The 26,884-nt window shown below is 44.0% G+C and overlaps 2 protein-coding genes across 2 annotated transcripts; one reads left to right on the forward strand and one right to left on the reverse strand.

Annotated features, from left to right (window-relative positions):
* The first annotated feature begins 103 nt into the window (after window positions 1–103).
* pygb (phosphorylase, glycogen; brain) lies at window positions 104–26,874 on the forward strand. Its single transcript, XM_066697070.1, has 20 exons — window positions 104–500; window positions 3,750–3,851; window positions 6,436–6,514; window positions 7,309–7,412; window positions 8,190–8,321; window positions 8,508–8,619; window positions 9,718–9,800; window positions 11,165–11,308; window positions 11,611–11,703; window positions 11,906–12,052; window positions 12,332–12,495; window positions 12,666–12,780; window positions 13,017–13,118; window positions 23,571–23,718; window positions 23,954–24,012; window positions 24,210–24,351; window positions 24,756–24,963; window positions 25,331–25,465; window positions 25,591–25,657; window positions 25,825–26,874. The coding sequence occupies exons 1-20, from the start codon at window positions 258–260 to the stop codon at window positions 25,975–25,977; spliced, it is 2,532 nt and encodes an 843-aa protein (XP_066553167.1). The 5' UTR covers window positions 104–257; the 3' UTR covers window positions 25,978–26,874.
* LOC136719125 (E3 ubiquitin-protein ligase siah2-like) lies at window positions 17,151–19,491 on the reverse strand. The gene is made up of 4 exons (XM_066696968.1): window positions 19,222–19,491; window positions 17,938–18,183; window positions 17,372–17,512; window positions 17,151–17,327 (listed from the first exon to the last, which is right to left on the reverse strand). The coding sequence occupies exons 1-4, from the start codon at window positions 19,489–19,491 to the stop codon at window positions 17,151–17,153; spliced, it is 834 nt and encodes a 277-aa protein (XP_066553065.1).
* Window positions 26,875–26,884: the final 10 nt, after the last annotated feature.

The following is a 26,884-nucleotide window of genomic DNA, read 5'->3' on the forward strand; positions in this document are numbered from 1 at the left end:
TCTTTCGGACGAGCTCAGAGAGAGAGAGAGAGAGAGAGAGAGAGAGAGAGAGAGAGAGAGAGAGAGAGAGAGAGAGGGAGAGGGAGAGGGAGAGGCCGGCCTGACGTCAGCGGTGTGTTGCCGTGTTGCCGCTCCACCAATGCGGCTCCCTGTCCTCACAGCCACAGTGCCGGGCTGAGCCGAGCATCCAGCGCCTCTCTCCTCAGTCACACAACAAACCAACCTCAGTTTAAGCAAAAAGTCTCTATTGTGCAGCCATGGCCACGCCACTGACAGACACCGAGAAAAGAAAGCAGATCAGCGTGAGGGGCATCGCCGGGTTGGGAGACGTCGCCGAGATCAAGAAGAGCTTCAACCGGCACCTCCACTTCACCCTGGTGAAGGACCGCAATGTGGCGACCCCCCGGGATTACTACTTCGCCCTGGCGCACACCGTCAGGGACCACCTGGTGGGGCGGTGGATCCGCACTCAGCAGTATTACTATGAGAAAGATCCCAAGGTAAACTTGCCGTTGCGAGAAATACAGGAAGTTAACTTTAAAGGTTGTATGTGTGCTGTATGCATAATGTACTTTGCAACTTAATTCATGTGGTGCATGCAAAGTGTTCACATTGCAAGATATTGGACGAATGCAACAGATGTCAATTGCATGTTTTTTTTATTATTATTATTGCACAGAAGCGCAAGACGACAGGATTACAGCGCTATGCATGCTCCTGCAAAACAAATGTCGTATCAAATAACGTGTTCTTAACATTTTTAGCATACATGGTACTATAATAATATTATAACTCATACATTTGCAAGGGGGGATATATTTCATACATCACAATGTATTTATTTTGTTATTATTCTCACGTACAAACCAAATACATTAGAGGAAACCTTTCAGATCACATATTCATATAAAAATGCAGTCAATGCTATCAAGCAAGCATGAAAATCCACTGAATGACCCATACGTGGATATGTCCTCCTCAGTTCTCATATTAAGCAGTGGTGGGAGTGTGTGTGAGATACTGACTGGCAGGTTTGGGCTGTTCATTACTCTGATGTTGGATAATCTTGCTAATCCCAGCTAATGCTGTGTGCAGCCAAGACTGTCACTTGTCAGCTATCCTAAGGTCTGTCTGATCAACAGAAGTGTGACAGCACCTTGTGAAGGGGGTCTGAGGTTTATATGCTGTACAGGGGATATGGTGTCCCATGAGTTGCAGAAATGCGTTGTTACACCACTGTGCTCTTATTTATGCTGGTACATTAAAAAAGGTCTAGTTTGTCTGATTACCATAGGTGTTTCAACAGTACTAGTTTTGTAACATGATGACAAATAGAAGTCACTGAACAGACAAAACAAGTCTTCTTAGAGATGGTATTGTTAGGAGGAAGGCATCATGGCTGCTTTTTTCCTTGTCCTTGGGTAAAGCCATTGTTGTTAGGCACATACTGTGTGTTGTAGATCATACTGAACTAATATTGAATGTACCCCCTAATAAAACATTTCTGTTTATGTCTAAACCATGTTGTCAGGATCCTGTGTGGTTTTCATTTTCAGGACTAGCACAAAAGCAAAAGATGACACGACGGCAGCGGCTGAGCTCCCCAAACTTATAATATATTAACGGCAGTGTCCCTGAGAGAAGGCCATGGTAACGATAGGAGGCTTGCAATGATTTTTGTGAGGCCAAAGTCTACAACCAACGGGCATTTCAAACGTATGGCCATAGCTCAAGACATTACTTTAGATCTACACAAAATCCAACTGTGTTGCTGAATGAGATAGATAATAGATAACACAGACAATAGTTAATAGATAAATGATAATAATAATAATACATCTCTTTAAATGTTTTAGATGATAGTGTATATACAGACCTTCCTGTAACTATTCTTGCACTTTAATCCTCCCTGCTTAAAACCTCATTACTCATTACTGTTATAAGGCAGTGTTTAGGTTAATGCTTCCAGTGTCAATCACAATAGAAAGCGGGGGCTTTGACATGCCTCTGTGGGAGCTAACCAGAGGTGACAGTGCAGCCAAGAACTCTTACCTATTAACCCAACACACTGCTGTCCTTGTGTATAACGATCACAGCCGCAGCCCGTGGCAGGCAAAACCAGCGGAGAACAGAACCTGCAAGTTGCGCTTTGCAACTCTTAGTTAGTCCAGGCCCTGAACCTTTGTGCTTTGTGACAAGTCACTGACCAGAGCTGGGGCTTGTATTGCTGTGTGCGACATCTAAGCAGTACCAAAGTCAATATGACTGAACAATATGTAATGATTTCTTAGCAATTCCTTCATGCTGCCAATACAAGGTCATGAAAATAGACTCCTAGCTTGTTGTTACCACTATTTTTAAGACGGCAGTGAGAAATGTCAAATGCATCCCGTAATATAGGTGCCTTATAATTGATTCCATCATTTGTTTACAGAAAACAATGTTAAAAAAAGGAGAAATAAGGTTGACACCCAAACCAAAACACGGGAACTCAGTCAGTACTGAATAAACATGAATCATGATGCATTCATTAATATTCGGCTGAGAAAGCTGGTGAGCCGATGTCTCTGTAAAACGTTGTTTCGTTTAATGTCTTGCCAGATTCAGACAAAACCGCTTCTTTCTCGCTTGCAAGTGGAAATTTCTGAGTCGTGTTTTTTCAGCTGGGCTAGACATAGAGATCGGTCCCAGTGGGACATGCTCAGGGAATGGCTTAGTAGAGAGACTGCTTTAATGAGGTTATGGATCTGGGAAAGGTAGATCAAATTAAACCAAGGGATAATGAAATCGAACATATTTCTTCTTTTTTGGCCCAAAAACTTGACAAATTATTATTATAGATCTTCGACTGAACACTACAGCATTGAGTTGTTTCAGAGGATAAAGACTGAGACTCCGGGGTGTATTAGTTGTACAGGTTCAGTGTGTGCAAAACTGTTTAAGGGGAGGGATTTCAACATTTACTGTAGACAGATTGATAGTGCATAACGCAAATAGGCCGTGGTCTGTTTCTAAATAGCCTGCCCTGCATTGCTTCTCTATCACAAAGTCTGAGAGAAAGTCCACTCTGTACTGTTGGAAAAGGTGGATATCTGTGCTCTACTTAGAAAAGGCTTTGGCCATAGAGCTAATGTGGTGCTTTAATAAATAAAATGATAGGATCCATTGTGATTTTCATGTCATAATAAAAACTTTATTTTCTGTCATAGTCTGGTTCTCCAGAACTGCAGATCACGATTTATATAGATCTTTGTTTAATGGAAAATAATCCTTTTATTGTATATTGTTTAAAATGAAGAGGAGGATATTCTGGTGAATGGAAAATACATCAGTTAAGTGAAGTGTTTGTGGTATAAAAAAAGACACCACACTTGTAGAGCAGGGTATGCTGGGAGAAAAGGGGTTGGTTTTCACACTGCCATCACCCGGTTATCTGTTCTGTGTAGAAAGCCCTCCATTGTGAGGCTGTCCAGAGCACAATAAAAAATAAACATCTGGTATTCATTATCTTATCCTTTCTCCTGGCTAATTTCATGAAGGAAATCCTCCCCTGCCTACATCTGAAACAGCTACTGGTGCTAGCAGGAAGATCAATTTCAGTTAGTGACTGGGTGGATAGGAGACACGTCTTTACACAAACAGTTGTGCAGTTGAAATTTCTGACCGAATACTAAGGGGCACGATGACCCATGTGACCTCTTATTTATAACCTTCCCTGCGTTCTGATTGGTTCCTGTGCTCTCTTTCAGAGAATCCACTACCTGTCTCTGGAGTTCTACATGGGCCGCACCCTGCAGAATACCATGATAAACCTCGGCCTGCAGAACGCCTGCGATGAAGCCATCTATCAGGTCAGCTGCCCTGCGGCGTACTTCTTTAGCCCCCATGTGCCACAAGCTGCCCTGCACTCTTTGTTAGATGGGTCACCTAAAAAGATTGACTACTGTTTCCTAGCACTGGATTTTAAAATGGTTTCTTTTTCCTGTATGTATCTGGGATGCATAGATCCCAGGTCTTTCAATACCAAAACATTGTAGTCATGAGGTAAATGGCCAAGTCTTTAGCCAGAGAGTAAACTTCCCTTTGAGAAACTGTTTACCCTGGCGATACAAAGGTAAGTATCTTTTTACATTACACTTAATACATTTTTTAGTATGCCTCCTCATGTGTTGTAGGCGTACAAGGCCCTTTTGTGCGTTTTAAATTATTCACGCAGATTAAGGTGCCCTTTCACAATTTTCTGAAGGACCCTAATCAGCACTTGCACTTGAGGGCCAGTATGTGGGACGGACATACCATTTGCTCTCAGTCATTGTTTCCACTAACCACTGGGCCGGCTCTGATAGCTGTAATACTCTGCAGAACGCAACACAAAGCTATGAAGTTATTTCTGTCTTTTAGAAATTCATGTTATTGGAGACGTTATGAGTGTAGACTTTCTCCAGAACAGGCCGAGATACAATACCTCTTTGTCTGCCAAGCTGACCCAATACCTGACACTAGTCACATGCAATGACATATTGGAATATTATTATTATTTATAATCGATCATTTATGAAACCTGTGTTTATTTTATATAGTTATAGCATATACACTCACCTAAAGGATTATTAGGAACACCTGTTCAATTTCTCATTAATGCAATTATCTAACCAACCAATCACATGGCAGTTGCTTCAATGCATTTAGGGGTGTGGTCCTGGTCAAGACAATCTCCTGAACTCCAAACTGAATGTCTGAATGGGAAAGAAAGGTGATTTAAGCAATTTTGAGCGTGGCATGGTTGTTGGTGCCAGACGGGCCGGTCTGAGTATTTCACAATCTGCTCAGTTACTGGGATTTTCACGCACAACCATTTCTAGGGTTTACAAAGAATGGTGTGAAAAGGGAAAAACATCCAGTATGCGGCAGTCCTGTGGGCGAAAATGCCTTGTTGATGCTAGAGGTCAGAGGAGAATGGGCCGACTGATTCAAGCTGATAGAAGAGCAACTTTGACTGAAATAACCACTCGTTACAACCGAGGTATACAGCAAAGCATTTGTGAAGCCACAACACGTACAACCTTGAGGCGGATGGGCTACAACAGCAGAAGACCCCACCGGGTACCACTCATCTCCACTACAAATAGGAAAAAGAGGCTACAATTTGCACAAGCTCACCAAAATTGGACAGTTGAAGACTGGAAAAATGTTGCCTGGTCTGATGAGTCTCGATTTCTGTTGAGACATTCAGATGGTAGAGTCAGAATTTGGCGTAAACAGAATGAGAACATGGATCCATCATGCCTTGTTACCACTGTGCAGGCTGGTGGTGGTGGTGTAATGGTGTGGGGGATGTTTTCTTGGCACACTTTAGGCCCCTTAGTGCCAATTGGGCATCGTTTAAATGCCACGGCCTACCTGAGCATTGTTTCTGACCATGTCCATCCCTTTATGACCACCATGTACCCATCCTCTGATGGCTACTTCCAGCAGGATAAGGCACCATGTCACAAAGGTCGAATAATTTCAAATTGGTTTCTTGAACATGACAATGAGTTCACTGTACTAAACTGGCCCCCACAGTCACCAGATCTCAACCCAATAGAGCATCTTTGGGATGTGGTGGAACGGGAGCTTCGTGCCCTGGATGTGCATCCCACAAATCTCCATCAACTGCAAGATGCTATCCTATCAATATGGGCCAACATTTCTAAAGAATGCTTTCAGCACCTTGTTGAATCAATGCCACGTAGAATTAAGGCAGTTCTGAAGGCGAAAGGGGGTCAAACACAGTATTAGTATGGTGTTCCTAATAATCCTTTAGGTGAGTGTATACTTTGCAATATCAGCATGCATCAACCATGTTGAATATGCAATCCTGCTTTTGATAACCTGCTACACTGAAGGCAATGATTAGTATTTTAGCAGCACTGTCTGAAGTGTTAATAGATTAAACGTGAAACTAATGGCTGGAGAAGGAAATGTGTTTTAGTTGCTGCTACAGAATAGAGCTCGGTGTCTACAGTTGCTTAGATACCAAACCTTTTATGCAAATGTGTGGAGAAAGTTTCAGGGCAGCCTATTGACTTAAGTGTATTTTCAAATAACCGGAAGATGTGCTCTTTTGTATTTGTACAATGCAGCCTCAAAGCGCTTACAGGCAAATTCCTATCAGAGAGAAAACTGGGAGTACTATCTTGGCTGCAGGCTTTCGGGGTCTGTTCATATGCCAGTTAATACATTGTGTAGTGCTCTGCAATTGTGTGTTTGTAAGTGCAGTGAGTGGGGTGTTGGGTGGGGCAAGCAAGAGTAATTTCTGTTTTCATGTATTTGTCTTTCAAATGACTGCGGTCTAGCTCAAATGTTGATGTGCGTCTCTCTCTCTCTCTCTCTCTGCTTTTCTCTAATCTCCTAATTTTTCCCGTGCTTTCTTCTTTCTCTGTCAATATCCAGCTGGGACTGGATCTTGAAGAGTTGGAGGAGATTGAAGAAGATGCTGGTTTGGGCAATGGAGGGCTGGGACGTCTGGCAGGTAACGTTACTCAATTAAAAAAAGGCACAAACAAACACGGTTTCTTACCTGACAAGTCTCTTAGCATCCGACTATTGTGCATTTCACAAAATACATAAGAAAATGTACTTCTTGTCCCCAGAGTAGAGGAGACACTCAAATATTGAAAAATATACTCAAAAATCAAAAATGCCAGCCAGCTTTGTTGTTGTCATGTGCCACGGGCTTCTTCAGGGGTTATTTAAGGTCACTGTGAAGGATTGGTGGCACATGAGAGTTTAATGACGACCTTGTCAGTTTATCACTGAAGTATCGATTGCATCCGTTGTACCGAACACCCGGCAAAGCAGGGTCTGTCAGATGTTTCCCTTCAGAGAGGAAATGTTGACAACATGATCCATCCAAGATCCTTTTGTTTTGCGCATCCTCATGTTACAGTCTTTAGTGTGTGTCTTTATATTTAATAAATACAGCCATTGTGCCATTGTTCAGGGCTACGGCCACTGTGTGGTCCCAAAGACGCACAAACTCACAATGCCAGTTGGATTGCTCTGAAATGAAAGATATCAATAGTGAGGGACTTTTACTGTTAGGTTCAGATCTAGTGTTAAGGTATAGGGATGACTGATTCTGAAAACAGCCTCCATGATCTTTAATCACATGGGTGGTGGTTTCAGCAAAAGCCTAGTGTAAACCTCAAGCTACAAACAGCATACTGTAAATGAAACTACTTACACTTATACATTCAATCTGACATCCAACAGTTTCTCATTCGATTTAATTCCTTGTTTTTTTATGTGTGTTTTTTTGTAAAGCTTGCTTCTTGGACTCCATGGCGTCTCTGGGCCTGGCAGCCTACGGATATGGAATCCGATACGAGTTTGGTATTTTCAACCAAAAAATCACTAACGGCTGGCAAGTAAGTGCTGGTGGAATTGGGACAAGAGTGCAAACCGAGTGCAGAATGGCATTTGCACTCAGTCAGTGGTTCCATATTAGGCCCCCACTTGCTGGACAGCTGCCATGTTCACTGTAGTCAACCCGCCCGTTCAGTGCAGACTTTAATGCTTGGGTTGGACGCGCTCGTCGAGGGGTTTTTAATCCATTTATTTTTGCTCTTCAAATAACACAGATTTTTTTATAAGTATGTAATCTACTTTATTTAGTTTGTTTTGTTTAGGCAACAGAAATAAAAAGTTTCCGACGTGAAAAAAGTTTAAAGCTGTAATAGCAAGGTACAGCATCCAAAGTTTTGTTTGCCAGAGTGTTTACTGTGAATACAGTACTGTGCTATAGTTCAACCCTGATACCCTGAAGTATGGCATCTGATAAGAACCAGTTTTTACTAGCAGTTTGTGTCTGATACATCATACAAGCCCCCCTAATGTAAAACACTACAAATACCTTTATTTTACCCCAGTTTGACCATATATAGTTGTCCCTAATGAGTTGTCAAGCAGAAAAATAACTTCCACTCATCACGGGACACACATGTGGGCCCTGTTATCTTTCTCTCCTGTCTGGTTTGCATGAAAGTGCCTGGATTCATAACTTCTCTAAGACTGTTCTTGAGATTGCCTCTTCTGTGTAGCTGTTCGTAATCAATTATTTTTGATTGACTGTGCATCTCTCTCTGGGTGATTTTCGACTCTTCACGGTACAACTTCAGTTCCTAACGGTAGTGTCTCTGGCTCAGGTGGAGGAAGCAGACGATTGGCTGCGCTATGGGAATCCCTGGGAGAAGGCCCGCCCTGAGTACATGCTGCCGGTGCATTTCTATGGAAGAGTGGAGAACACCGCGGAGGGGGCGAAATGGGTGGACACTCAGGTAAGCACTCGCTGTGAGCTGTGGCTATATGAACTGTGAACTGCTGTTCGAGTAGCTGCTTACAAGATTTTAACCAGCTGGATCCAGTTCTCTCTTACGGTCATGGTGACTTTGTCCCACAGTATCAAATGTAACATTCATTCTCTTTATCCCATGGGCACTGAGTGTGTGTTTCCCCTCCTACAGATCATCCTCGCCATGCCCTATGACACCCCCGTGCCTGGGTACAAGAACAACACTGTCAACACCATGAGGCTCTGGTCTGCCAAGGCGCCCAATGATTTCAACCTCCAGGAGTGTAAGTGCTTCATCGGTTCACGTTTCAATGGCAACCGAATGAAAATGACATGGAAAGGACAGAAAGACATTTGGTGTTTTATTTAGAAACAATCGAGTATCGTTTCCTGTACTTTCCACGTCACCCTGTGATTGGAGATTAGAAACAGCAGAGCCCATCGATATCTGTGTCCTACCGTGCAGAGTCACAAGAATAATGTTGCACAGAAAGAGGCCTGTTGGTTTGATAAGGCATTGCCGCTGACGGTAAAGACCACAGTCTGGTTTCGGTAGCACATGCAGCAGGTTTCTGCTCAGCCGCTGTGTGTACATTTTGTAGATAGTGGTCTGAGGATGGATGAGACACGTGATAAAGCAGAGACATGACCCTAAGAGCTGAGCCTTAGAGCCTCACTTTCAAAATGTATGAAGGAAGCATCAAACTTAAAACTTTAATGTTGTCTAGTTTGCCATCAAAGCTGCACAGGTCTAAACTACCAGACTGTATGTTAATTTACTCTTTTAGTAAATGTACTCTTTAAAAAAAGAACATTTTAGCACAATGGCTCCAACTGTCTATAACAGCAACACTTAACCTGAGAGTGCGGTGCTTAGACAGCTAGTTAGACAACTATGCGAAATTCTAGTTTTTATCCTTTTTGGGATATAAGGAACATGCATCATTTTCCATTTGTTTGTGCGTTTTTGTATCGGGACTTAATTGTGCATTGTGCTATTTCTAACTTGTGCCCCCCCCGCTTCAGCAGCACATGACAAGAATATTGCACTAATGTCCGGTTCACTGCAGTTTGGCCAAGACTAATGGGTGTATTTGGCGAAGGAGGAATGTTTCTTCTGTAAGGAGCTGTTTAGAATATCAAGTGGACCGTGTGGAGGCACTTGTGCAATCTGAGGCGTAGCTTTTCGTGGTATCTTGCCAGTGTAACCATTGGATACACAGTGGGGCGACTAAGGAAGGGTGTTTAGTTCTGCCCTGTACTTTGGAGGTCTTTGTGCAGTTTATACAGTAGTGGTATATCCACCGTTCAGTTCCACAAGCTGCACATTCACTGCTGTGATTGTTCATGGTGGGTTTCTGTTTTTTTTTTCTTGTTTGCAGTCAATGTGGGCGATTACATCCAGGCCGTGCTGGACAGGAATCTGGCGGAGAACATTTCTCGAGTCCTGTACCCCAATGACAACGTGAGTGCCAGAGACGCAGGATGTGAATGGTTGTACTTCTCCGTTGATCAGTGGAATATATGGAAATCAGAGCGGTCAATGGTTGCGTGTATGAGGTTTCCACACCCCCCCACAGAAACCCTCACTCGAAAACACTGAGCTTAAGCTGCATTAAACAACTTTCATCAGTTGTAATAAACTTCAACTTATCATCAAACACAGGCCAAAAGCAGAGGAAGATTAAAGACCTCATTATTTCCTAGTGCCCTTTCTTTATGAGAACAGGTTCAGACCTGTATTTAATCTCCCACACACTCTTAAGAAGAAAAAGGTCAAAGTTAATCTTATTATAGAAGGTATAAGAATTTATTAATAAAAACCTGTGTGTGCATTTTTAACCTTGCATTTTATGCGCAATGTTACAAAAATTAAACAAGAAGTCGATACATTATCCATTAGTAGTACATACACCCAGTTTAATACCAAACAGAAAATAATAAACACATATTTCAGCTAAATAAGAGGTATACAAATTGAATGTGAGGTATTTGGTTTGTCTAGCTTGTCTGATTTTTAGTGTTGTTGTGCCAAGCACCTTATCAAGATAATACAATGTGTCATCCCTCCCCTGACCTAACAGAAATGAGTGCTTTAGACTATACCGGCTTCACACTCTCATACAATATGAGTACGTGAGATTCACAAGGTCACAGACGAGAAGCATTCCCAAATAAGGAGATCAAAGACTTAGTGGTGTGCAGCCAGCAGTGTGTCTCCAGGACTAAGACAGTTTAAATGGAGTCTGCTGTATGGTGGATTAATGTGAGACACCTGTCAAGAAACAACTAGGAGCAATCTGAATCATTCCCAAGAACATATTGAGCTTATACGCACAGGAACCCACCTCACTGAGATGTATGCATGTATTTATCAAATAAATAAATACCACTGCAGCAATAGAGCTGGGAAGCAAGGAGGACATGCATCAGGTTTGGTTATTCGGCTGTTAAGCTTAACTTAAATCCACCAGTTCTCAGTGAAGCCTATTAAGAAGACTTAGGTTAGATTCAGGGCTGCACTCCGGGGCTGGGACTTCAGAAAGCAAATACGCACTTTCTGTTTGCTTCATGTAAACATCATGTTAAAATTCTATTTGCAATTGAGTCATATGCAAAAACCCAAAACACACGCCTGAAGCCGCACTATCAAAGAACAAACTCGAGGCTAGATATTGCTTTTCGCTTTGATACGTTTGTGTTATCCAGCCACTGAGTGACACTCAAAATATGATGTCAAACTTACTTCAAAAAAGGCTTGTGAATCAGATAACAAAAGTGTCATAAGTTGCAAAATGCGTCAGGGAGTAACTGTGCCGGGGTGTTCAGTTCTTTGAAGGGAAGGAGCTGCGGCTGAAGCAGGAGTACTTCGTGGTGGCCGCCACGCTCCAGGACATTGTCCGCCGCTTCAAGTCATCCAGGTTCGGCTGCCGAGACCCTGTCCGGACGTCCTTCGAAACCTTCCCAGAAAAGGCGAGTGGCCCTAGAACTGCAGGGTGTTTCCCCTGTGTCCAGAGTTGTCTGTTTCACCCTGTCGGACCCACCTGGAGGAGAGGCCTTACCCAGCCAGGTGTCCCAACAACTCCATTTCCATTTCTGCTATTTCCTTTGAAAACTGAACTTCTGTTTCTTTTCTAATGCAAACACTTCAATGTAATGTTTTCACTACAACCCTGCACTCGATGAAGCGATTCTTGATACTGGCCGGACGCAGGGGTAATTATGTTTTGAGTAGGAAGCTTCTGGAGGCAGTCTCTCACATGTCTTTATTGTAGGTGGCTATCCAACTGAACGACACCCACCCGGCCCTGGCCATCCCGGAGCTCATGAGAATTCTGTTGGATATTGAGAAGCTGGACTGGGAAAAGGTACGGCACATTGCAGGAGATTGTGAGAGCCATAGATTTAGAAAACAAAAAACACAACTTATTTCACTACTGTATACCCACAAGGGCAGTAGGTTGCCTGTTTATATCCAGACAAGTTGTCTTTACTGTCTTAAAGCCTGTACAGCAGGAGAAGATGAACGCTGTGAATTGGCATTGGCTGTAATTGGCATTGTCCCTACAGGCCTGGGAAGTGACAGTACAGACCTGTGCCTACACCAACCACACGGTGCTGCCTGAGGCCCTGGAGCGCTGGCCCGTCTACATGTTCGAGAAGCTCCTGCCCAGACACCTGGAGATCATCTACGAGATCAACCGCCGACACCTGGACGTGAGCAGCCCGCAGTTTTGGCTTTCCCTTCGGCTTCAGTCGTTTGATTGAGTCGCGAAACGTGGTGTTGTGTAATTCAGGAACTGGTTGTAAAAAAAACACCTGCGTTGGATTGAAATGGATTGGAAGGTCTGGGGTATTTTACTTCCCCTGCAGTGGGATATCAGGACAACAGTTGAGAACAAACAGTTGTATTTAAGTGAGCAGAAATGCTAACCACTGCTTTTGTTTTGTTTTGTTTTAATGTTAACTGGAACCTGGCTGTCCTGTGCGGAGTAGAAAATCTCTGCCGTATACCCGGGAGATTGGGATCGCCTGAGGAGGATGTCCCTGATCGAGGAGGGAGACCCCAAGAGGATCAACATGGCGCACCTGTGTGTGGTGGGCTCTCACGCTGTCAACGGCGTGGCCAGGATTCACTCCGAGATCGTCAAGACCACCGTGTGAGTCCCTCCCCCCATTTCAGCCAATCAGCACGGGGCATTCAACATGACGCCAACACGCAATCTTGTGGAATATTCTAGAATATTGTGTCTGACCGCACTCTTTTTTTAATAAATCTTTTGCTGCAGTTTGCATTGCATTAATTATGAACGGGTATGTTTGTGTCCAGTTTTAAGGATTTCTGCGACGTGGAGCCTGACAAGTTCCAGAACAAGACCAACGGGATAACCCCCCGCCGCTGGCTGCTGCTGTGTAACCCGGGCCTGGCAGACATCATCGCTGAGGTACAAACTGCCTTCCTCCCTCACAACCCGGGGGGTTCTAGTTGCCTAAAACAGCAGAGTCTTGGTTGTGTCGATTTTATCTCACTGTGTTTTACTAAAGAATCTCGGAAGCCCCAGGTGACAGGATGCTGTGCTTAGATCTCGATTAGTCATATCAATTGTCATGCTTCTGTCAGGCTTTAGAAATCTATGTTGCATGTTGTGTCAAATCAAACGTTTCCATCTTTGTTCCATAGAAAATCGGAGAAGACTTTCTCACTGACCTGTACCAGCTGAACAAGCTGCTGGACTTCGTCGATGATGAAGCCTTCATTCGGGACATCGCCAAAGTGAAACAGGTGAGGTTTGCAGGGTAGAGATGGTCAGTAGAAAGGGGCTTGTTCAAATTAAACCGGTAGCTGTGTCTTGCGGCATTGTACCAGTGTTTTAAAGGTAGGATTACAACACGATGTAAAGTATCTAGAGTTCAGCTTGTATCTCTTTGGCAGTTATCCTTGGTTCTTTTTTCTGCCATCCGCACTGTCCTGTTCAATGTGGGGTCAATGTTCCTCTTGCAGCCGCCCAGGGAGGTTGGCTACAGTTCTATGGACCTTGAACTTCTTAATAATATTTGTAGCTGTTGTCACAGGAGCATCAAGCTGCTTGGAGATGGTCTTGTAGCCTTTACCTTGACCATGCTTGTCTATTATTGTCTTGCTGATCTCCTCAGACTACTCTCTCCTTTGCTTTCTCTGGTCCATGTTCAGTGTGGTGCACACAATGATACCAAACGGCACAGTGACCACTTTCCTCCATTTAAATAGGCTGAATGACTGATTACAAGATTGGAGACATGTGTGATACTAATTCAAGAAACAAATTCATTTGGAAAATCACTATAATCCAATTCTTTATTATCTTTTCTAAGGGGTACCAACAAATGTGTCCAGGCCATTTTAGAATATCTTTGTAGAATGAGCAATGGGCATGCGAGTATACATGATGCAACAGCTTTTAATTTCATCACTTTTCAGGAGGAATGAAGCATTATTTCAATGAACTGTAATGGTACCAACAAAAACAAAGCACCTCTGTATAAGATATTAATACTGTTTATATTTGGAATTGGCGTGCTTTCTTGTTTCTCCTCATTTTTACATAATATACTTGAGTACTTGGGTTTGACCCTGTCCTTCTCTGGACATTTGTTCTTGACCACGTAACTGATGCCCAACGTGCCCGCACATCATCACTTCACAGTTAACCCCTGCATGTCACCCCCCTGTGATGCTCATCACAGCAGCTACTGCCTAACAAAACGCAGCGGCTTGTAGCGGCTTTGTGACATGTAGTGTAATTTAAGAAACTTAAGAAACTAGGTTGAATTGTAACTTTTGCATCTGAACAGGTAATTCAAAATGTCTGAAGACTCATGCTATTGTTAGTTTGAACAGTGAAATAATAGTAATGCAAGTACTCCATTACATTCAATTTTAGGAATGTGAGCTGATGTTTTTTCAGCTCTGTTTCACATTTACAGCATTTAAATAAAATGTGTTAAATATTTCATTTTGTTTAAATAAAAACTGTAGCAAACTGATTTTACAGTAATACTGGCAAATACAAACTGCCCCTCAACCTAAACTAATTACGCTACATCCGCCTCCTTATACATTTGTCAGCTCCGTCACATCCCTAGCACATATTCCACCAATAATGCACCGATATATTTTCTCAAACTATTGGCTACACATTTTTTTCAAATTACCATAAAATCCTTTGTGAGACTTCAGGCAATAAATAAGACAAACACTCCACTGAGAAACACGGGGCTCATCAACCAATAAACATGTGTTTTACTAAAACCCTCAACCTACAGCTAATTCCGCTACATCCGCCTCCGCATTCGCATCTACATTCGACTAATTTAATGCTTTAAAATCCGCATTCGATGGATGCGGATTTCTGTCGGCTCAGTCACACCCCTAATAATGACAACATTTATTTAATGTGAAAACTTTATAGCTTTCAAATAATGCAAGATTAATTCACAAAACATACAGATAATGCACAAAACTTCTTTATTATTTCAGAACTAATACATTTTCATTGATCAATTTAGTCAACCTCTGGGAACTAAGCATTTAACAGTTATCTCATTACCAAGAAACAACTTATTTATTTATTTGGGTTTTACCTGGAGCCAGAGTTAACCAAAAGCCCATTTGAATACATCAAACCAGAGGAGCTTTTCCAGATCAGCAGGGACACACGCACCCGGGGACACAAATGGAAATTGGGCTTCAAGGCATTCAAGACAGAAAACAGGAGACACTTCTTCACACAGAGAGGCGTCACAATCTGAACAAACTCCCCAGCAATGTGGCTGAAGAGACAATTTGGGAACATTCAAAAATAGGCTGGATAGGATCCTTGATCACTTAGTTATTAATGGACAATTAATGCTGAAACAACAAATGTTCCCTTTGCAGAACAATGGCTTTACAAGTTTGCCAATTCAGGTCACAAGTCGTCTGCCAGTTTCTACAGTTCCATCAATATCAGCTTCTTTGTCTTGCTGTCTTTTTCCCCACTTTATAATTTGGTTGCGTCCCAAAAATATACTTTGTTCTTCTTTTCTGCCACACCCGAGGCGTGAGGACGCAGCCGCAGATTGATGGCAGGTTTCTAGAGCATCGATGGTGATGTTTGATTCCACGCTGCCCCTGAGCGCGACTCACTCATGAATACAAACAGCTCTGCATTGAAGAAAAAGACTCCAGCAGCAAACTCTGTGGTTCCACACATTTATTTACAAACTTTGAGGCCTTGTCCCGTCTTGTGCTGGAGGTTTGACAAGTGCTGTGTTCCCACCGCTGGCGGGCTTTTCAACCCCTGGGGGGGGATTCTCCTTGTGAGGGAGTTTAGTCTTCCCCACCAGATGGGGTGGCATCAGCAGTCAAGGCTGTGGAGTCTCTCACACACTGCCCTGCCTGAATGGAGGATCTGGGTTCAGTTCGTGTCCTGAGTGTTTTGGTTTTTCTCCTCATCTTCTGCAATTAGACTGTGGACTCTAATTGGTCTCTTCCTCTCATGGCGTCTGACGGAGGCCTTCGGTTTTAAACACCTCTCGAGTTCCCTCTCTCTCTCAGGGCTCTCGCGCGCTTGGGCTCCGCTCTCAGCTTCTCTTGGCCGCCACCAGCCGGACAATCCTGCACTCATCACGGAACCGATGGTGGCCACCTGAGGAGAAACCCACCCTTTCGCTGCCTCCGGATCCCCATATGCACCATTTGATTACAATGTTCTGACATTGGAACCGACACAGATGGCGCACACTTACCGTGCAAGCTGGCCCCGAGCGGGCTGCACTCTGGATGCCCAGGTTTTGCTTCAGAGGCGCGTCTCCAGTGAGAGACTCTGGACAGCCTGGGAGGGGCAGACAGGGGGTCTCCAGCCTCGACCGGCCTGTTCCACCTGCGCTGGCGAGACTTGGGTCTCCTAACCTACCTGGGGTCACTGGCAGCATCCACATCTTCCTCACTGGTCAGCTCGGGGGTCAATGACATCCCGACAGCTGGCCTCTTACCTGGATTTAAAGCACAAAAACATCCTAGCATTGTGGCCCAATTTCATTAGACATTCCCCTTTAAGAAAGAAAAGACATCCCTTTAACTGTTCCTTGACTTTAAGACAAGGTGGCTTCAGCAGCTGAAGACATTTAATTGAACCGCCCTGTTAGAAGAAAAACTTTCATTGACTGAGTTAATCTGAGTTACAATCTTGGGGTTTTCTCAGAACTAATCTTCGACTCCTCAGAGACTTCCAGGCAAAAGTCAGATATTAAAACTAACGAATTGTCAAACACATAAACAAAAACGATTATGTGTTTCCACAGGTCAGGAACTATCGAGTTTAAGTTCACAGACTCTCTCTCTCTCTCACACGCACACGCACACACTAACACACACACACACACACATCTATGACTACACACTTATACATATAAAATACATTACGTTATACAAAATTATGTGTTGCATTACTTCTCAATACAGTACACAATTCACAATTGGAAGTGACAAAACTACCACAACCAATTATATGAATCACTATTGACAGACTTCAGTCGATCCACATGACTTGATAGCAGCATTAAAAGGTTGCAGCCGAAAAACTCACCTGGGACAAACGACAGACAGGCCTGAGTCCGGGGCCCGGGGGCTCATGCGCACCGCCCCCTCACCTGGCGTAGCCGAGCAGAGATGGCGGCCGGGATCCGCGAGAAGAAGCCGCGGACCCTCTGCCACCCAGAGGGGTTTCTGCCCGCAGCCGGCACCTCGGGAGATGCTGGGAGATGCTCTGGGCTGCTGCTGGCCTGGGCACCGCTGTCAGGGCCGCGCAGCTCTGGGCCGGGTCTGTGGAGGTCCTGGCGACGCATCAGTGACAAGGACTGGGAGCTGGGAGCCGGGCTGGGAGCCGGGCTGGGCGCCGGGCTGGGAGCCGGGCTGGGAGCCGGGCTGGGAGCCGGGCTGGGAGCGGGGCTGGGAGCGGGGCTGGGAGCGGGGCTGGGAGCGGGGCTGGGAGCCGGGCTGGGAGCGGGGCTGGGCGCCGGGCTGGGCGCCGGGCTGGGCGCGGGGATGGGCGCCGGGATGGGCGCCGGGATGGGCGCTGGGATGGGAGCCACAGTGTCCTCCCGCCCTGAACCGCCCTCTTCGCCAACTGCAGTGATGCTGCCATCCAGGGAGTCAGACTGGAAAGTCAATGAACACACATATAATGCATGAATACACACAGAGCACATGAACACAAAGCTCACTGGCAGAGGGCAGCAACACACCCTCACGACAACAGCCCAGGATCATTAACACACTTGGTAACACACTGACACAGTTGGTACTGCAGCGAACTGGACTGTGCTGAGGAAGGGACTGCAGGGTGTCATGTGTGTGTGTCTGTCAGTGCTGTGTGTTGGGGGGGTGGGGACAGTTTGTTTAGATAGTTCGCCCTTAATTACATAATTGAGCCTTGTATTGCATGTGTAGTTAAATTAAGCATGCAATTAAGCAATTAAGATCTCAGTTGGAACAAAATACAGCAGGACAGGGGGTCCTGCAGGACTGGTTTGGGGGATCGTTGTGGTTTCCGGGGTCGTAGGGTCACGGGGGGGGGACTCACCTCGGAGGGAAAGGTAAACATCGCGGCAAGCTTCTCCATCGCGATGTTCCTGCAGTACGGCTTCAGTGGCCCCCGGCAGTACGGACAGCTGGTCACCCTGGGCAGGCACATGTTACACACCAGGTGTCCGGCGTGGCACTGAATCATGGGCGCCCTCAGGTACTGAAAGCACACGGGGCACTCGAACAGGTGCGCCAGCTCCTCCCTGTGGGCCGCAATGATGTCGGCGTCTGCAGCGCTGCAGGACTGATACAACGCAGGCAAAAAAACACTTATAAACACATCCGATAACGGAGGAATGGAGGAACCACTGGTTTAGTGCATGTACAGGCAGGGGCAACTAGCAGTGCACAGGGACACAGATTTAGCACAAAAAAGCAACACCTCAAAAACGCATACAGTTTGTATTATGAAACATCAGTACTAACAGTTTATTAGTAAACGCACACCTAAAACAGAAACATACACAATAATCTGTTAAAAATATACCAGTTAATTTAGGATTGAACAAATCACCTGTATACAATTCATTTGACCAATAATAATAATTCTGCGTGCAGCTCTAATCACATCAAAACTGTATGGCTGGGAAGAGCCTGGGATACTTATATGTGTATTTATCACACAGAATACATCCATGGCCTCTATCAGTATTTTTAAACCTCACCTCATAATACCCCGCACCATAACCTCACATGACTCACTGCAGTCACACTAGTGTCTGTGTTTATAATACAACACAGTTATATAAGAGCAGAGCAGCTCCTGTCGTGCATCGTACACAGATATGAATGTGATGCTTTTGATTTTAATTGAGCATGAATCTGTCCAGCCAGCCTGATTGAGTAGCGCACACAGTGCAGAGCCGCAGATCACGCTGCGTCCCAAATCGCACACTTGTTCCCTCGATCCCTGTCCTTGCACTGTGGCCATCATAAGGGGTGTCCCAATCCCCCTTTCCCCCAATTAGGGAGCGAGTGAAGGAGCCTAGTGGAGCCGTTTGCTCTTCCCTGCTCCCTGCGGCGGAGTGCGCACTGTGCGCCACTGTTAGCGCTGAAGTCCCAGAGGTCTGTGCGCTGAGGCGAGACAAGGCAGCGGCGGCGCATATAGACGTCATGTGATTATAGCGGGACAGTTGCAGATATTGTTAAATGATTTATCAATGACATTATAATACATAGATCGGTAATATCAAATGATTCTATAATCATGATTTAAATATATGATTAGAACATGTCGGCACCTATCAATTAATTCATTACTGAGCGATATTAGCGCTTTTACCTCGGAGTTCAGGCCCAGTGTCGACGCCACCTGCTCCAGTGCGATGTTCCTCAGTGGGGGCTTCGGGGGGCCGCGGCAGGTGGGGCAGCTTCCCCGGCTCCGGCCGCACCTCCACCCCTGGCGGCAGCGGGCGCAGAGGAGGTGCCCGTCCCGGCACTGCAGCATGGGCGGCGCCACGACGCCGGAGCACCGAGTGCAGGCCAGGAGCGCCAGCAGCGCCGAGTCGCCGCCGGCCTGAGACACGGCAGAAACAGCGATTGAGTCATTCATTCATTCATCCATTCATTCATTCATCCATCACGGGAGAAAAAGACTCGAGATGGAGGAAAAACTCACCGCATGCTTTGAGTTATTGATACCCATTGGTAATCGTTAGATGACAGTAGATGAACCGAAGATGCAAACGTGTCAGTCGGTGGATGCTCTCTGATTGTCTGGTCACTCCGTCACTTATAAACTAAGATTGCGTTGGGGAGACCACTGTGACGTCACACTGTGACGATATCAGTGTAGTGGGGGGCGTGGTTTACAGCGCCCGCAGTGATGAAGATGAAGATGCATATCTTCTTCATATGTTATTTTCGTTGTCATTCTGAAGTTATTTTTCATTCAACTTATGAATCTGGATGTTTTTTGGGTCTTTTTCATATTTTATTGTGAAATGTATACATGATTTATGCATTTGTTTGCTAAGAAATAATGGTCTATATGTTCCTGCTGCTTTAGATGATGGCTTGGGTCATTAAAACAAATATATTCACACAGTATTTCAATTGAACATTGGTATTCCAAACTTTTGTCAGATACTCAAACTGGATAATGACTGGATTTATTTAAGGTGAAAACTTTTTATAGCTTTCAAACAATACATGATTAATAAACAAAACGTACAGATAATACACATAACTTCTTTATTATTTCAGAACTAATACATTTTCATTGATCTGTTTAGTCAACCTTTAGTCAACAGCTTTGTTAAATCTAAGAAGAAATTAAGGAGATCAAAGGTTACGTGAAGCACTCAAAATGTGTCTACCTTGAACAACAAATCAGCGCAGATGGAGACATTTATGGAATAATCAAAATGGAAAGTAGTGCATTTTAAAGAAACAGCTCTTGAAAGGAAATAATTTCCTTTCATCAATGCATACGACCAGTGCTCACTTATAGTCTGAAACCTGGACACTGCATACAAAAATGTCACAGAAACTGCAGACAACACAGAGGAGCTTGGAAAGATATAAGCTTGGAATAACAAGATATAGAAAATAAATGAATGGATCCAAGAACAAAATATGTGCCATCCTTCGTGAGACTTCAGACAATAAATAAGACCAACACCCCACTGAGAAACACGGGGCTCATCAACCAATAAATGTGTTTTACTAAAACCCTCATAACCGATACAAAGTGTTTGGACAGCTGCACTGCATTTGAGTATCCATGGTTTTGATTAGTGTTTATTTTTGTCATGACTGGAGATTACCGTATACTATGGCATATAGGCACAATTTTACTGAAAATATAAGAATATAATGTGTCCAAAAGAGAGGTGGCCATTCACCCCATTGTGCTCGTTTGGTGTCCATTAATAACTAAATGATCAAGGATCCTATCCAGTCTGTTTTTGAATGTTCCCAAATTGTCTCTTCAGCCTCATCGCTGGGGAGTTTGTTCAGATTGTGACGCCTCTCTGTGTGAAGAATTGTCTCCTGTTTTCTGTCTTGAATGCCTTGAAGCCCAATTTCCATTTGTGTCCCGGGTGCGAGTGTCCCTGCTGATCTGGAAAAGCTCCTCTGGTTTGATGTGGTCGATGCCCTTCATGATTTTGAAGACTTGGAACAAGTCCCCACGTAGTCTCTTCTGTTCCAGGGTGAAAAGGTTCAGGTCCTCAGTTTCTCAGTAGGACATTCCCTTCAGACCTGGAATAAGTCTGGTTGCTCTCCTCTGAACTGCCTCTAGAGCAGCGATATCTTTCTTGAAGTGTGGAGCCCAGAACTGTCCACAGTATCCAGATGAGCTCTAACTAGTGCGTTGTACAGTCTGAACATTACTGCCCTTGTTCTCAATTCTACACCTTTGACAATATACCCTAGCTTTGTGTTTGCCTTTTTTATTGCTTCCCCACATTGTTTGGATGGAGAAAGACCTAGGAGTCTACGTGGACTCCTCACTTTCTCATGCATTACTTCATCTAGTTCAATTCCTCCCATAGTGTAATTATAGTGGACATTTTTGTTACCTGCATGTATTACCTTGCACTTGTTCACATTGAATTTCATCTGCCAGGTGTCGGCCCACAACTGAATATTATCTAAGTCCCTCTGAATAGCCTGTGCTGCCGAGATTGTATCAGCTGAGCCACCTATTTTACCTATCTGCAAATTTGACAAGTTTACTAACTATCCCAGAGTCCAGATCATTAATATAGATTAGAAAAAGCACAGGCCCTAGTACTGATCCCTGTGGAACTCCACTAACAACCTCACTCCAGTTAGAAGCGACTCCTCTAATCGACACCCTCTGTTTCCTAGACATCAACCAGTTCATAATCCATCTACTTACATTACCCTGAATGCCTACAGCTTCCAATTTGAGGATCAGTCTTTGGTGTGGAACCTTATCAAAAGCTTTTTGAAAATCTAAGTATATCATATCAAATGCTTTCACATGATCTACAGCTGCAGTTGTGTGTTCAAAAAACTAATAAATTAGTAAGACATGATCTGCCTCATCTAAACCCATGTTGACTATCTCCAAGAATATGGTTTTCATTAAGATGCTCCTCTATTTTCTGTCTAATCATTTTTTCCAACATTGTACAGGTGATGCAGGTGAGACTGATTGGTCTGTAATTTCCTGGCTCAGTTTTGTCTTCTTTCTTGTGGATTGGTTTGACATTTGCTGTCTTCCAGTCAGCTGGCACATCCCCTGTTCTAAGTGTCATGTGGAATATTTGAGTTAGCAGCCTATAAGTAATTTCCCTCATTTCTTTAAGTACTGTTGGAAATATACCATCTGGCCCAGGCGATTTGTTTGTTTTTAATTCTGCTAGTCCCTTTAGTACCTCCTCCTCATTTATCCTGATCTCTCTTAGGGTTTGACTGATTGTTAACCTGTGGCATCTTATCTGTTTTTTCTTTTGTAAAAACCTCTGTGAAATACTCATTTAGAACATTTGCCACATCTTGTTAGTTTTCCAAGATACTTCAATTTTTGCCCTTTAGCTGTTTCACTTCCTCCGTTATTGACCTCTTGCTGTTGTAGTACTGTAGTTAAATTACGTTTCAAAATTCACAATATTCCGGAATTAAAATAAAGAAAAACAGTAAAGGTTTGCTGAAGATGTTAACTGTCTCCAAATGACAAGCAAGCTCAGATTACAGTAAAACATCTAAAGAAAATGAGAGTGAAGACAATGATGGATAAAACTGAAACTATACAAGATATTTATAAAACTTTCAAATCCTACATCATATTTTGGCTGTGATTCATACTGCAATATGTTTAACATATGTATTAAATAAGTTACACTTTAGAGGGCATTTTTAAGTACATTTTTATAAAGCAAATGCAGCTGAGCTGTGCTGCTGCACTATAACTGCCCCTGTGTGAGCGGCAGTGTTGAGCACTGAGCAGGACTGAACCTGAGAGAACCTGACATGTGCTAAATGCTAATATAAGCCAAACCAGCACTTAACACTATCTTATTCTTTGTTCTAATGTATAGAACATTTTCCTTTATAGAATATTTTTCCTTTATTCTACCTTATTCTAATGTATTTAATTATTTTTTACAATGTTTGATTTGTGGTTTTTATTTATGATGAAAATGAGTGTTAAGTTTATAATGTAAAATGTAAAAATCCTGCCTTCATAGCATATTTGACAATTTCTCTGACAGGGAGAGATTTGAGGGATGCATGCTAGAAAATGTCTGTTTTGCATGCTAACAGAAAGAAAGTAAATATCGGCAGTTATATCGGTAATCGGGAAATTTAGCTTCCCAATTATCGGTATCAGTATTGGACCCAAAAAACCTGTATCGGTCGGGCTCTGGTCTTAATATTCTTATGCTATACAGGGTCTTAGCCAGCAGCCACGATCTAATGCTCTTATTCCCAGTGTACTGAGTCAAAGCCTGGGTTTAACTAAATGTCCCTAATTATAAAGCAATAAAGGACTGAAGGACAGGAGTCTCTCAAAACAAGTGTGGCTGTCACCTTAGGGGCTGGTTGTGTCCTCTGGGTGACAGATTCAATTACAGTGGTCTCTTCAAAGGCCTTTATCACAGGGCAGCTTTAAAGGAACTAACCCCAGTGTCACGTTGCGTTTTTATCTTTTTTTAGGAGAACAAGTTAAAATTCGCGGCTTACTTAGAGAAGGAGTACAAAGTGAAAATCAACCCCGACTCGATCTTCGACATCCAAGTCAAGAGAATCCACGAGTACAAGAGGCAGCTTCTGAACCTTCTGCACATCATCACCTTCTATAACCGTAAGACCTTTCATATCGATTTTGTTTCAGTTGAAAAGCAACCCCCAAAAATGAAGACACAGTTACACGGGTGGTTTTATACTGTTTACACAGATATGTAGGAAAACAATGAATGTAGAGGCTGTGTGTTGTTCTACACAATGACAACAAAACTTGTATAATTGTACTTCTGTATTGTTAGACAAATCTCTTGCCGTGTTTATTTTTTGGTTGTGTGTTTGTGGTTTTCATGTAGGTATTAGGAAGGATCCCAACAAGAATTTCACTCCAAGAACTATAATGATTGGAGGAAAGGTAAAAAGCCTTTTTTGTTGTTTTTAATAAAATAATAAAACAATATTTTGCTGCTTTGGCTCCAAATGGCAGTGCAACCTGAAAAATAAAGTGATGTGTGTGTGATATATATATATATATATATATATATATATATATATATATATATATATATAATGTATGTTGACTATATCATGTTGCTTTATGTTGGTTTCCAGGCAGCTCCTGGCTACCACATGGCCAAGATGATTATCAAGCTGATTACCTCAGTGGGAGAGGTGGTCAACAACGACCCCGTGGTGGGAGATCGCCTCAAGGTCATCTACCTGGAGAACTACAGAGTGTCTCTGGCTGAGAAAGGTAGGGACGCCACCTGGCAGTCGCAGCTATGAAGACAAAATAGAGGCCCACACTGACAAAGTAATTGATTACAGATCCTGTGCCCAAACCCAAACCCAAACCCTGTTTTTTTGCATATATTTCATAACATTGAGCCAACAGATATGCACTACAAATGTTTATTTACTGATTTGTGTGGCTGCCATTTTTGTTCAAGTCAGCTCTGAATGAAGAAGGCGTAGTACAAAGTTACACAATGCAAACCCATCTTGTGGAGAGGTTTACCCGTGAAACATGTTGAAAATGAGGGAATGGGAGGTGCTGTGCTTGAGTGAAGCTCTACCCTGCGAGGCGGGGCGGAGCTGAATTCTGGGAAGGACACGATTGTGAGTGCCTTGTGTCCCTGTCTGGCCCGTGTGTGGCAGTGGTCCCCGCGGCCGACCTCTCGGAGCAGATCTCCACCGCCGGCACAGAGGCCTCCGGCACCGGGAACATGAAGTTCATGCTGAACGGTGCCCTGACCATCGGGACCATGGACGGGGCCAATGTGGAGATGGCGGAAGAGGCGGGCGAGGAGAACCTGTTCATCTTCGGCATGAGGGTGGAGGACGTGGAGGCCATGGACAGGAGAGGGTGAGAGCAGGCGTCAGGGTGTTGTAGTGACCAATTGGCACCAGTAGATGGAGTCACATGCAAGTCTATAGCACTTAGTTAACGTAGCCAAAGGAATTATGAAATATAGTTGCAGACTGAAGTATTAGCATCCCTCCATAAATGTCAGAAGAATTTAATTGATAATGAAGTAATTGCTTAATTGAACTACTTAATAATGAAGTTCAGAGAAAGGCTGCCATTGATTTCCTCTGTGACTGTGGGTTGTAATGTAGATGTACTGGGTGCATGGTGTGTAACAGATCTCAGGCACACAAATGCAGATGTTCCCGTGTTTGTGCTAGTCCTTCAATCCCGGCCTCGGTGTAATCTTGCTGTGTACCCTCAGCTACAACGCCAAGGAGTACTACGAGCGCATCCCCGAGCTGCAGCAGGTCATGGACCAGATCAGCAGCGGCTTCTTCACCCCCCGAGAGCCGGACATGTTCAAAGACGTGGTCGACATGCTCCTGTACCACGACAGGTGAAGCGCGTCGGCCAACTGCAGTCTGGGAGAACGGGGAGGGTGGCACCATTCCCAGGGGACATTTAAAGCATGTCCACTGCATCCAAAAAGTCTCCGATCACAGCTCTCTCGTCCTTTCGTAGATTCAAAGTGTTCGCCGACTATGAAGCTTACATCAGCTGTCAGGAGAAGGTCAGCGATCTCTACAAGGTAGGGTTTCGATCTGGGGTTACCAGCTGCAGCCACTGCGCACTCATTAGTAGTTTACTACTTACTTTTAAGTCGGTCACACTATCATATTGAGTATTTATGTTGTTTCTGTTTAGTTAAATCGTAAGGTAACTGAATGAGTGTACCTCAATGTCGTTCCCCCTCAGAATCCGAAGGAGTGGACCAAGAAGGTGATCAGGAACATCGCGGCCTCGGGCAAGTTCTCGAGCGACCGCACCATCTCCGAGTACGCCCGCGAGATCTGGGGCGTGGAGCCCTCCGACGTCAAGATCCCCCCGCCCAACGTCCCACGCGAGTGAAGGCGGCCGGGCCCCCACAACCCCCCCACCGGACCGTGCCTGTCAGACTTGGCTCACTAACGCACAGCACCTTCAGTCAGACAGGGAATAGGATGACAGGTACCCGTCTCAAGAGGGTCAGCCGATACTCGGACGTGCACTGAATGTTATCGCTTTTAGCTCCAGGATTCCAAAGTCCAGTCCTCGAGGGCCGTTTATTTCCCTCCCTCCCTTAGTTTTCGTGATTTATTTGATCTGGAGGTAACCACACTGCACTTACAGGGAATGGAATTCAATCTACTGCTTGACAATCTATCCTTTTAGAGTCACAATTCCTTAACTTTTCCAACACGTACAAAGAGCAGAATATAAGGACAAGTAAGCGTTATTGACTTGCATTACCTTTGACGAGTTGGAGACGACGCTGTACTGAGTTTCTACCCCATTCCATGTGTGTTTGGAGGAGCAGGGTTTAATAGGTTTAACCCTCTTCCTGTATGAAAACTACTGAAAGATCTGGAGGTTCAATATCATTGCCTCTATAAAGGACAGCGGCCGATGGCATCTGTGTCTTAGATTAACATGAAGTTCTTCTCAAGAGCTATCCGTAGAAACCAGGTTTATTACAGTGAAGGGCTTTGGGGTGATAGCTAAGCTGATTGTGACAGACGGAACGAAAATCCGAATACTTGCGTAACTTGAATGTTTAGATCTACAGATACTGTATTAAAAAATAAAATAAAACGGGCAGATATTAATCTGTGTGGAGGAGTGTGTGACGGTGCAATCTTCTGTTGCAGCTGAAGTTTTTTTTTCTCACCTTAACGATTAAGTACTGTAATCTGTTTCTTGTGTTGTGTGGCTCTGTGTTCGCATGAAAACGTGAGCAACAATAAAAAAAACAGATTGTTTCACGAATGGGCCGTTC

The sequence above is a fragment of the Amia ocellicauda genome, chromosome 23 (assembly GCF_036373705.1).
Source record: "Amia ocellicauda isolate fAmiCal2 chromosome 23, fAmiCal2.hap1, whole genome shotgun sequence".
NCBI classification, from domain to species: domain Eukaryota; kingdom Metazoa; phylum Chordata; class Actinopteri; order Amiiformes; family Amiidae; genus Amia; species Amia ocellicauda.

Coding starts and splice junctions, on each gene's coding strand:
- LOC136719125 (XM_066696968.1), bottom strand. CDS start 19,491: ATGAATGACTCAATCGCTGTTTCTGCCGTGTCTCAGGCCGGCGGCGAC. Junction 18,184..19,221: donor CACTGGGCCTGAACTCCGAG/GTAAAAGCGCTA, acceptor GCGTTGTATCAG/TCCTGCAGCGCTGCAGACGC. Junction 17,513..17,937: donor TGTTTACCTTTCCCTCCGAG/GTGAGTCCCCCC, acceptor TTGACTTTCCAG/TCTGACTCCCTGGATGGCAG.
- pygb (XM_066697070.1), top strand. CDS start 258: ATGGCCACGCCACTGACAGACACCGAGAAAAGAAAGCAGATCAGCGTG. Junction 8,322..8,507: donor CGAAATGGGTGGACACTCAG/GTAAGCACTCGC, acceptor CCCCTCCTACAG/ATCATCCTCGCCATGCCCTA. Junction 12,781..13,016: donor TGGCAGACATCATCGCTGAG/GTACAAACTGCC, acceptor TTTGTTCCATAG/AAAATCGGAGAAGACTTTCT.